Raw genomic sequence first — 12,235 nt, forward strand, 5'->3', positions numbered from 1 at the left:
TTTAGTCATATATGCTACATCAGAAGGCAACACTTTGCTTTTAATAAAGACGTAAATCAAAGATAACATTCCTTTTACTACACCAATTCAAATGAAACAAGGGACAGTCTAAGCCGCTTAAAAAGCCACGCCTTCGTTTTATTACCGGAGTTTGATAAGGTGGTTAGTTTCATCAAACACTTGGACAAACCTGTTTCCAAAATAATGTTTTGACAGTGCTCCGTCAGACGGCCGTCTTGTGAAAAGGTTTGTCGAAGTGTTTTAAGAAACTAAACTCTCAATCAAACTCTGGTAAAAGACCGAAGCTGGGGCTCCGAAATAGGCGTAGACTGCGCTATGTTTCATCTAAAATGGTGAAGAAATAGGAAAGTTATCTTTGTTTAAAGTCTTCATAATGTTGCCTTCCGACTAGCATTTATGACGTAATTTATCACTTAAAACAATGATAACTTTTCATTTTTTACCATTTTAAATGAAACATAGAGCAGTCTATGCAGCTTACGGAGCTCCGCCTTCGGTCTTTTACCAAATTTTGATTGAGAGTTTAGTTTCTTATAAAAAAAATGCTCTTTTCAAGACAAAAAATAAAAACAGTTGTAAAAACGGTATATCTGTGAGAGTGCAGCTTTAATAACTCGGTGTGTCACGGATCATAAATATCCATTTCAATTAAAATTACTAGAAACATTATCAATTAACATTGGTCCCGTCGTCGGCGTTGTTGACAAACATATTTTACCTTGACACTGACTCAATAACGAATGCACATGCATATGAAGTCCCATAACTCTGGCGAAAGAATTTGTTTAAATTAGGCCAAACCATTTTCTATGTTTACACATCTTCAAAAAATATAGGCAATACTTCTTTTTTCCCTTTTTGGGACCGAGGGATTGTGTACCAAACCGACCTATATCTGGATATCATTACTTTTGTAGAGAAATTTCATTATGAAATGGTAAAAATTTAACATGTTCACTTAAATAATTGCCCACTTTTTTAAAGAAAATACCAAATGAATGAAGATCCACACACAACGACAAAAAGGCGTAGAGTCGGGTGAATAAATAGGATCGATCGGGCTAGTGGAAACAAACAATTTTTTTTCGCCTTACACCTTGATTTGCTTAGAAAAAATATTTTAATATATTAGGGAAATGCTTTCTGTTAAAGCTGCACTCTCAGAGATTGACATCTATTTTTTGTCTTAGAATAAGCCTTTTTGCGTAAAGGTGTGTGAATCAGTGATATAAGACTGTTGATTCAAGATCAGATCGTATACATATTTACGTTCGAAAAATGATGTTTGATTGCTTACATGACTGAATTGAAGGCATAGCCAAAATAAGCTGACTCGGAGACATTGTTGTTTAAATTGTCAGTAATGTCAATCTGTGAAAGTGCAGCCTTAAATGGGTTTGTCAAATGTTATGCACCAGTCAATTGAAACCACGCCATTCCCCGCTGTACTTGGCGCAAAGACAAAACCACCGCATTCACCCGGCACTGCGGGGCCACCTGGAATGTAAAAAACACGGCCCATTTCCCCGGCAATCCCTGGTATACCCCCGGACCTGGGGGGTGGGGGGGGGGTGGACGTGGTAAAAATTGACTGGTGCATTATTTTGAAACTTATCGATGTAGAAATGAATGAAATTTTAATTTGTTGATATATTATTCAATATTAATCATTGAAATTTAAAAATGCACTATTACTGCCAAATACGATTGACTAAAATTAATACATTTGTTTAAATATACCAAAAAGGATGAATAAATGTAGAAAACAATGGTTCTTATGAAGGATTCCTAGTTTAATTTGAAAGTAATGTGCAGAAAACACGGTATTTCTACCTTATGGGACGATAATAGATCACGGTAAATCTTTTAGCATTTATCAATCATTTAATAGTTTTGGTTTTCAGCTATTAATTACACGGTTATAATACCAGTACATGATATCAGTACATGAATTAATAATTTTCATAAATGCGTTACTTAGAATGTAGTTAAAGTTTTATCACTTAAAATTTATATTTGTTATCTATGTACATGTATATGTTTTTGTATTCATTTTGAGTGTCACTTAAAGTGTTTAAGGCCCCTGATACCGAGAAAAACCGTCAATACCGTCTAATTATTCTGTCGTACTGCTTGTTAGCGATAGCTGTGAATTTAATGTTTTTTTTTATTTTCGTTCTAAATAAAAAAACACCCTAAATTATATATAGGTGACTTTAAAATGTACATAATCATGCGGTTTTATAACATTATGCAGAGCTATGTACAAGCGTAGTTGAGTTGATCAAATTCATTGTCCTCTTTCGGTAAAAATTGACATCAATTACAAATTAGACGTGACCAACTGAACTCTGCAGGCCACTAACCATCCCCACCCAACCCCCTTCGATAAACAAGCGAGATTCGATTGGTGTCGTCCGACCGCTTTCGTTTCAGGTTTGCTATGGTGCCTGATTTCTGCCATCGGGGCGAAAAAGCGCCAAGTGGCAAAGCGAAAATACGCCGGATTAGTATTTCGTATTTTCGATACGCAACTTGGTATAGTGTGCAGACACATTTAAAGAAAGAACGTAACAGTCTCAATTGCTGTAGTGCACGAACACAGCATTATCCTAAATATGTTCCTAAACTATATTCCGCTCGATAACAATTTCATTACTGTTATCAACATGGGTGAAATCAAAGTTTTGATTAAACTGATAGGGGTGGGTAGTATGATACTAACATTTGTCACATGAATTTGTACATTGTTAAAGAAACTGTGTAACTAATTTGGTTTTATTCACGTTTAAGCGATGGTATAAGATCGCCAACGTTAAAACCTAATAGAAAGCAACATGAAAGGTTTAAGGTGGATAATTCTGGCAATTTTTGTTTTTCTTCTTCTGACAAACCGTGTTTCTTGTCAGACTAAACGTTGTGACACTGTAGATCAATGTTCGTGTAAATTTGAAGATGGAACGGTCGTGGATTTAACCAGTCTTGGAAATACAGATAATACACCAAGGTAAAGCTATTTTTTCTTTATTTTTTACTTGTCTTAAATGACGTTATATCTATGTACGGAACAGTTGATTATGTGGTATGTTTATACATGCATAGAAAGGTCCCAAAACAGGGGACGAACTTGTGAAGCAGATTTCAAGAAAAAAAATCCTCATTTCACCAATCGCAGCTACTCGGCTATCTCCGGCAAGCACGGCAATTGGATAATAGCCGATATTATTCCGATTGTTATTTCGCTTGTTTTGGAACTCAAACTCAAAATTGTTTACGTTTTGACACTGGAATTCTGCTTCCAACTTTTATTTGTTTTTACTTAAAATTGTACCATATATTTAGAAATTGATTCAATTTTAAAACTGAATCAATAGTTTACTACTGTTGTCAAATAAACTGAGTGAAAACTGGTCGCCAAGCAGCGAATTAAAGTACGATCGCAATGCCTTTGGCGGTCAATTTGTACTGCCTCTATGGCGGCTTTGAACAGTGAGTCTGCCATTGAAACCGTTCTTGCAAGCGTTATCCAAGTATGGATACATTGAGCTGATATGAGACCGCCGCTTCGGTAGATAGACAGATAGATAGATAGATAGATTTATTCGTGCATATATATGTCATAGTAACAAACCAAATATCTCATAAAGTTATAACACAGACTGCTTAACAAAGTATTAGTGATGATATCTATACTAAAGCACAACATCATTAGAATGCTTTGGATACATACGTGCGTTCACAAAGATTTAATTCAATGTGACAAATATATAACACAGGATAACCCATTAAAGTTATTCAATTTATTTCCAATGGGGTCCTTATGACAAATATAATTATTTGCCAAGATCTCAGTTGTAAGCTGTTTAAATTAGGGTTACTTATACAAAAATAACATGCATGTACTCTTGACCAGTTAAAGAATGATTAAATGTTTGATATCGAACTTTTACAGTTTTAATGCAACCGACTGTTAAAACCATATGACACTTTAGCATAATATGACAAAAATCTTTGGACTGATATGCAAGATTAAATAAATAACAGTTAATAAAATAGGAACTCTTCCATTTCTGCACATTTCATACCAACAATGAGATGTGATTTCACTTCTTTTTTAAAAGTATTCTTATTTTTCAATTCTTTTAACTTTATTGGAAGACTGTTCCAGTCCTGGATTGCTTGATAAAAGAAAGTATTTAATATAAAACTGTCAGCCTATGGCACTTTAAAATTTCCAGCACTATGTCTAATGTTGTAAGAATGTGTGGATGAGACTAAAGTAAAATGTTCATGTAAGTATGATGGGCATTTGCTATTAAAGATTTTATGTACATGGTTTAGTCGTAGTTGCTTTATCATATTTTCTATATTAAGCCATCCAATATCACTGAAAGCCGAGGCTTTCAGGGAAGTTCTACAATCATAGCCATAAATAAATCTGACAACTTTGTTCCGAGTGACCTGTAATCTGTTCTTGAATTGTTTAGATATACCACTGTACCAAGATGTCGATGCATAGTCAAAATGACATTGTATTAAGGAGTTACATAACAATCTTCTTAGATTCATATCTAAAAAACGATTTTGTCTATATAAATTTTTTAGCCTAGAATTAACTTTACTGACAATATTGTTATCAATAGATGCAGCACTGAGATCATTGTCCAGTATATTTCCAAGATATTTAACAGATTGTTTTATGAAATGGCCATTGCAGTTTACATTAAAGCTATCAACTTTTGTTAGTTTTCTTTTAGACCCAAATATTTAGACATTCTGTTTTTCCAAGATGCAAAGACAGTTTGTTGTCAACTAACCACTTACTTCAGTTTTCAAGTTCCTTGCCGAGTACATTACTAATAACAGACGGATCTTTGTGTGAGAAAAGGATAGCACTATCATCTGCATATAATATTAATATACATTTTTCACTTATGCTTATACTCATATCATTGACATAGCATAAAAACAGCAACGGTCCAAGTATGCTTCCTTGAGGAACGCCACAAGAGATGTTCATGAATTCAGACGTTGTTAGTTTTCGGTAGTTAGTTCCACATGATACGTCACCATATACGCCTACTCATCGCTGTTTGTAATGCACCAGTCAATTGTAACCACGCCCCCTCCCCAAGGTCCGAGGGTATACCGTGGATAGCCGGAAAAAAATGGTCCGTGTTTTTACCTTTCAGGTGGCCCCGCAGTGCCGGGTGAATATGGTGGTTTTCGCTTTAAATATAGCGGGTAATAAGCCTTACCTAGGGTCCCTGGGGTGCTCGTTCCCGCAGGGCAGGAATTTTAGCCGGGGTTGACTGGACCGAAAGTCAAAGTCCCTGCTATTCCCCGGACCTGGGGGGGGGGGGTACAATTAATTGGTGCATAACAGGCGGTTTCTTTAATGTGTGACGTTGCCAGAATTCGCTTTGTGGATGGTGCGAGTTAAAACAAACATCATTTAATGCTTCAAAACCTTGGAATGCTAAGTTCATTTGCAGACACTTATAATAGACATATCGTTGTGTAAAGCCAGATTTTTTTCCTGTTTAAGGTTTAAAGACCTTTCAAGTGAGGAAGGCAACTATTACTCATACAACCCCTGCAAAGGCTTCACAGAGAAATCATGCAGCGCGGCTGCGGTAAGTTTTAAAGGGAACTTGTTCATTGTTTTCATGGCGGCAACAATTGTTTTATAGTATATAGATTTTTTTGTTTACTAACTTTTATAAACAAATAGCAAATGGCAGATTTTTAATTAAACATAGTAATAGATATAACGTATGTATGTGAGTATGTTAATTGTTTAATAAATAAAGTTTCAATAACATCAAAACACAAACAACAAAAAACAACATCACGTCTAAAATCATTTTATTTCAAATGGCGTAACTAACGCTTTTCGGTAAAACGAAGCATGCTCTATCAAATTTGTTTTCTTTCATTATTTACAATAGAGCTATATCGGAACGCTTGATGATCTTTAATAATTGAAACAAGTATGATATTCAAACTTCAGGTGATTTGTTTCCATGTTAAGCCTTATAAATCGTGAACAAGCCCCTTAAGTTTGTTAATGCTAAATATATCACAAATTATTAGTATATGCCTGCATAACTTCAAATAATGTTATATGCCAAGTATGTTTCTTAGGGCATTCATGACCTTAATATGCATTTCCTGTAAAGTTTGCAAATTGCCAATGCAAGTCAAGTCAAATCAAGTCAAGCCAACACAATTATTCACTCAAATTCATTGGTGTCTACATGTTTGTACATACGATCGAAAGTCGTCCATAAATGCCTTCTCACAGTGGCATTGTTTGACTCTATCAACGGCCTTATACCATGGTTTGGCGCCGATTTATTGTATCCACCCATGAGTGTAGTAAACGTTAAAGTGACACTCTTATTCAAAATCAATACATCCACATGTATAACAAGCATAAATTTTGACTGATAAAACTACTTTCTAAATAATGCAATTATGGAAAATATTAACTACTGACAAGATTGTAACCGTGAATTTAATAGAAGAAAGCGCAAAAAAATTAAATGGTTGGTGAATGCTAAAAGATTTACTGTGGTCTACTATAGTCTCTTAAGGTAGAAATGCCATGTTTTATGCACATTTCCTTCAATTTAAGCACATTATTCTTCATAAGAACAATTGTTTTCGACATTTATTCATCCTTTTTGGAATATTAAAACAATATTATTAATTGTGGTAAATCTTATTTGGGAGTAAGAGTGTATATTTAATTGTCGCACACATTAGCTCACTGTCTTGTTGTGTATCCCTGTTGCATAAATGCAATCGTACATGCATGCCGCAAACATCAAAAGTCAGGGTATTGGTCGATAAAGATGCACTCTTACTCCCACATAAGATTTACCACCTTTATAGCTATTGTTTTAATATTCGGAAAAGGATGAGTAAATGTCGAAAACAATGGTTCTCATGAAGGATACCAAATTTAATTTAAAAGAAATGTGCATAAAACACGGTATTTCTACACTATGGAACTATAACAGATCACAGTTAATATTTTAGCATTCATCAATCATTTAATATTTTTGCATTTTCAGATGTTAAATACATGGTTACAATCTTGTTATCAGTAATAAATATTTTCCATAAATGATTCAGCAAGTAGTTAAAGGTTTATCAGTCGAAATGTATGGTGGATATACATGTGAATGTTTCGATTTTGAATAAGAGCGTCACTCTAACTTACAGCGATAAAGTTGTATTATCATGATGCAATACACGTACTTTATGCTATTTATGTTATACACAATGTTTTCTGATTCATACGGAGGTATATATAATTATATTTCCTCTACAGTACTTGATATTAAATGGACTCTTTATTCTTGCAGTCAGTACATATGGCCAAAGAAAATAGTAGGACACTGAGTTTGTCTATTAAGTGCCCATTGTGTGCTTATCATGTGCATATTTTTAACATTCGACTTAATTCAGACATGTATCCTCAACTCCGACAAGTCAGAGTCCATTCAGATCGGAGACGCTAACAATGCCGCCTTCGCATATAACACTGAGGAGGACGCTGTAGTCGTCGCCTACACTTCCGGAACTATACGAGACCTTAGGTAAACATTATATAAATACCCATGGGTTCCAGTGTGACAGTTCATATTGTCATCAAAAGGGAAATTCTGTTACCCGAGGTAGTTGACATGCACTATTTATTGAACTATAAAAACACAGTAACATATCACGGTTCAATGGTTTATAGTTCCGTGATTACAAGTAGTCCTTTCACACTTACACAACTTTCAAATTTAATCAATTCATTTTGTAATTATTTCTCTAACAAATGATACAAGTCTAAAATGTAATAAATACATTATTGATACACAAAAAATGCTATTGGAACAGTTTGGAAAAGTTGCAAACACCGGAAGTTTCAGTTTTACATCACATTTTAATAAGCGCTTTCCACCTTAGACTTGGGGAAACAAAAAAGGTTTATTATTAGACGTGCATGCTATGTGGGAGTATCATGTCAACTGGACAAAACTGTACTGTCAAGAGTGTGGTAGTATATAAATATCGCATTACTTCCAGTGTTACAGTACATATTGTCAATAGTTGGGAAATATTGTTACCCGAGGCGAAGCATTTCTGGCAGACATGCACAATTATTTGATTATAACGAGCACAATAAAAGATATAGTCCTTTCATCATCACACAACTGTCAAGTGTACATTTGTAATCACTTTATTCTGTAACAATTGATAAAAGTCTAAAAATGTAGCAAAGACAGCATTGATAAACAAATTAACAAATTGTATTGAAAAAGTTTGGAAAAGTTGATAACAAGTAACAACGAAAATTACAGATTCACAACATATTTTATCAAGCGCTTTTCACCTCAGAATTTGAAAACAAAAAATTGTCGCGCGTGTTATGTGACAGTATCATGTCAACAGGTCACGTGAGGTATTATCATAATATGAAATTGCACATGATGGTTACATGAGAAGTTAGCATGGGCAGGTCTAGTGAGGTATAATACTTACGTATACCATTTTGAATTAGAGCAGTAGAACTATGTGTTAAAGCACTAAATATTGAGGTTCATGCAAATATTGAACTAATAAAATAGTTTTATGTCTTATTTTGCCTTAAAACGCTCTCAAAATCGAAATCCTGATCGATTTTTTTTCAGGTTGAATATGCCCAGATACCCAGGACTAACATATATTTAGTCTAGCTATGCCACTGGAGTATGTTTTGTATATATATGCACGAAGTTTCATCATATTAAATTTGGCATTTTTTTAAAATCCCTGCAGGTTGTCCGAGGTTATCCTGAAGTGCGACCAGAGCGCATGTTCTCCTACTGTTGTAGCCAACGGCGCCCAGGATGCTGGCGAGTTTGTATGCATCCCTTTTATACTAAAATAATATAATGTTTGCTTATATCTGAATCTGCAAAGGCGACTTTTGAAATAAAATGACTTGTTAATATAATATGTTATTTCTACATAAACTAAGTGTATGTATTCTTTTTAAGAACATTTGGAATTTGGTTTTCACAGCCACACATTTAACTATATTGCTTCTTTGGCTTGAAGGATTACATGTACTTATCAAGGTCGAAGTACAAATTACTGTCTTTGAAGGGATAAGTTAAAAAAAGTGTTCACGTTAGAAACCTGTGAATTTACTCACAGTGTCAATGCGGCGTATAAATAAAATGCAGTCGTAACTAACCGGCCATCTCCAGCAAGCTCGGATATTAGCCTTGAGTGTTAGGATTGTCGCAATAGTTTTTGTTTTTTTATTTGATTATGTTGATTTGTAACGAGAATAAGGTATCCTATATAATATGCCTTCTTTAGCTCACAAATATTTTGATAATTGATGAAATCCGTGATTCCTTGTGAAGGCTTGTTTGCACGCTGCAATGAGAATAGTTAAGTCGCTCAAGATCTTGACTGACTTACGGTGTGACTGCTACAGTTGGTAGCCCTATATGATTTGAAATTGCCTTACCTATCAACATGTAACACGTGTTTCAGAAATACACACTAACATCTGTTTGCGCATGCCCAGATGGATGTACTTCAAAAGGTCCCAAAAATTGCGGTGGTGGTAGTGGTGGTGGTGCGTCAGGGTTGTCTATCGGATCTGCCATTTGCATAACGTAAGTATTCCACTTTCTATATGACTCTTGCCATAAACAGTTCTATTTCCATTTACACTGCTTAAAAGGGCTAGACACGGACTGATACTATTGCAAGAAAGAAATTTGTCAAAAACTTACATAAAATCGACATCGTTGTTTACAACGCATCGAATCTTACCTACTGATGTATCACATAGATTACAGCATTTTTTCGAAATTGAGATTTACCAGGGTTGTCTACCACCTAAACCCCAGAAGATTAGCACTTGGTCCTTGTCGTAGACGCTGTTGCAATTACCTGACGGCGTTTTTCAAGATTCATCATTCAATTTCTCAGAAGTAATCAAAGCTATCGCTTACATTTTTTTTTCTTCAGGCTCTTCTCGTTCCTGATACTCTACTTAGTTGTTGGTGCCATCTTTATGAAGTTTGTGAAGAAAAAGGAAGGTGCTGAGGTCATTCCCAATCTGACGTTCTGGAGATCAGTACCGGTTTTAGTAAAGGTAAACAAATCTTTGTGACACAGGGTCTGGAAATGTGCAGCCAGACCGAGTCTTGAACCGGAGACCTTCCGCTGACATAACGAGAGCTCAATCTGTTTTAACGGTACCGTGACGTGCTTCCCTGCCATGCAGAAACTCGCTCCCCAATTTCCAGGATAGAGAACAAGATGATTGTTCAGAATTTTATCGACAAAACCAAATCTAGGATATTGAGTACTCATACTTTGGGCACCAAATGTCACAGGATGAGAAAAAGTGCTAGACTCGAACCGCCCGCTGACAGGGCGAGTGTTCAATCGACTGGACTGGTATTCAATATTGGTCTTAATGGGAAATAAGAACTATGTAGCTAATCGGATTTTTGGTTTTTAATAACTGACCAATGGAGTGAATGAAGTTAATGATGTATGACCATAAGATGAACTTAAGATGAATATTAAACATCATCCCTGAGCTACATGGCCGCTAACTCATCTTCTTATGACCTGTATTAGTAATAGTACAGTGACGCACGCATTACTATCTATAGACACTGTATTGCACTGTGTTTTTGCTTATTGTACGTGTGTTGTATTAAACGACGAGCATGTGCTTTTCTAATGTAAATAGGATCAAATTAAACATATTTTAAAAGAAGCAAAAGCAGAAATGTACATCTTAGTTTTCAACATACATGTGTATTACAATTAATTTTCTTGGGTCGTCCTGTCGTTGTGTATTTCCTTTGGGTAGCCATATGTGGTCCAAGTAGGGGAGTATGACAAGCGTAGTTATCGTACAGACATTCGCCTCATTTTTGGAGCTACATATCAAACGCCATCATGTGCTTGAAACATTTATGTAGGTACAAACACTATCAAAAAGACAGGGATTATTTTCAATTAAAAACCAAAGGTTGATTTACATTTTACTTCTGCTCGGAACTTCAAGGGCAGAGCACATGCGCAGAAACAAACTTCAAATATATAGTTTCTCTGGGTTTGAGAGAAAGAATAAACCATTGGCTGCCATTGAAAAAAAGATGGACAATTGGTATTACATTCTGGCCCATAGAAGAAATTTACAAAGGGAGGGTGATTTTAAACAAGGTTGAACATTCTACCGTGCATATACAGGCAAACAGTGCATACTATAATCCATCTTTGTGTATGCATTGATGCGCACCTAGAAAATATATTTAAATGCAGTTGTTAGTTTTTGCTAAATGGTTGATATTTACAAACTATTTTTTTCCTTCTTTTTCAGAACGGTGGAAAGTTTGCTACAAACACAGTCCTTCGAAGGAAAGACGCTACCTACGATAGTATTTAGTAAAAATAATTTAAGGAATCGACATGATACATTATTGAAGTTAAAGGATAAATAAAAAACATTTAGATAAATTTGTCTTTTTCAGGTAAAATTGTTTTAAACATGCTTTCAGACACGTTCAGTGTTTAAAAAAACTTTGCAAATGTTAAGAAAGTTTTTTTATCGACTTTGGACTCGAAAAGTTTCATTACCTATTTTGTGAATAAAATGTTACTTTGAATTCTAATAGTTTTCATTTTTGTTGTCATTGACCGATTCATTTTTGTTTCAACAAGCCCGATCCGTTCGTACTACAAAAGGCACACATCTTTTGTAAAACAATAGCCATATTATCACTGACCTGTAAACCAGTTATACAAATGTATAGACCTTTTAAAACATTTAAGAACTCAGTTTTCTGAGCCTTCGGGTCGATTCATTAAAGTGACACTTTTATTCCAAATCAACACATACACATGTATAACAAACATAAACTTTGAGTGCTAAACCTTAAACTACTTACTTAATGCATTTATGGAAAATTTTAATTACTGATAACGAAATTGTAACCGTGTATTTAATAGCTGAAAACGCAAAATGATTGGTGAGTGCTAACAAGTTTAGTGCGATCTACTATCGTCTCATAAGGTAGAAATACCGTGTTTTCTGCACATTTCAAATTAAGCACGTTTCCTTCACATGCAAGAACCATTGTTTTCTACATTTATTCATCCCTTTTGGTATATTAAAACAAAGTAATTAAAT

The 12,235-nt window shown here is 34.9% G+C and overlaps 1 protein-coding gene across 1 annotated transcript; it reads left to right on the top strand.

Moving 5' to 3' along the window:
- The first annotated feature begins 2,738 nt into the window (after positions 1 to 2,738).
- LOC128240829 (uncharacterized) lies at positions 2,739 to 11,711 on the top strand. The gene is made up of 7 exons (XM_052957748.1): positions 2,739 to 3,028; positions 5,570 to 5,657; positions 7,501 to 7,631; positions 8,842 to 8,926; positions 9,571 to 9,695; positions 10,054 to 10,180; positions 11,426 to 11,711. Exons 1-7 carry the CDS (start codon positions 2,859 to 2,861, stop codon positions 11,489 to 11,491), a joined length of 792 nt encoding a protein of 263 aa, XP_052813708.1. The 5' UTR covers positions 2,739 to 2,858; the 3' UTR covers positions 11,492 to 11,711.
- Positions 11,712 to 12,235: the final 524 nt, after the last annotated feature.

Source organism: Mya arenaria, chromosome 1 (assembly GCF_026914265.1).
Source record: "Mya arenaria isolate MELC-2E11 chromosome 1, ASM2691426v1".
NCBI lineage: Eukaryota > Metazoa > Mollusca > Bivalvia > Myida > Myidae > Mya > Mya arenaria.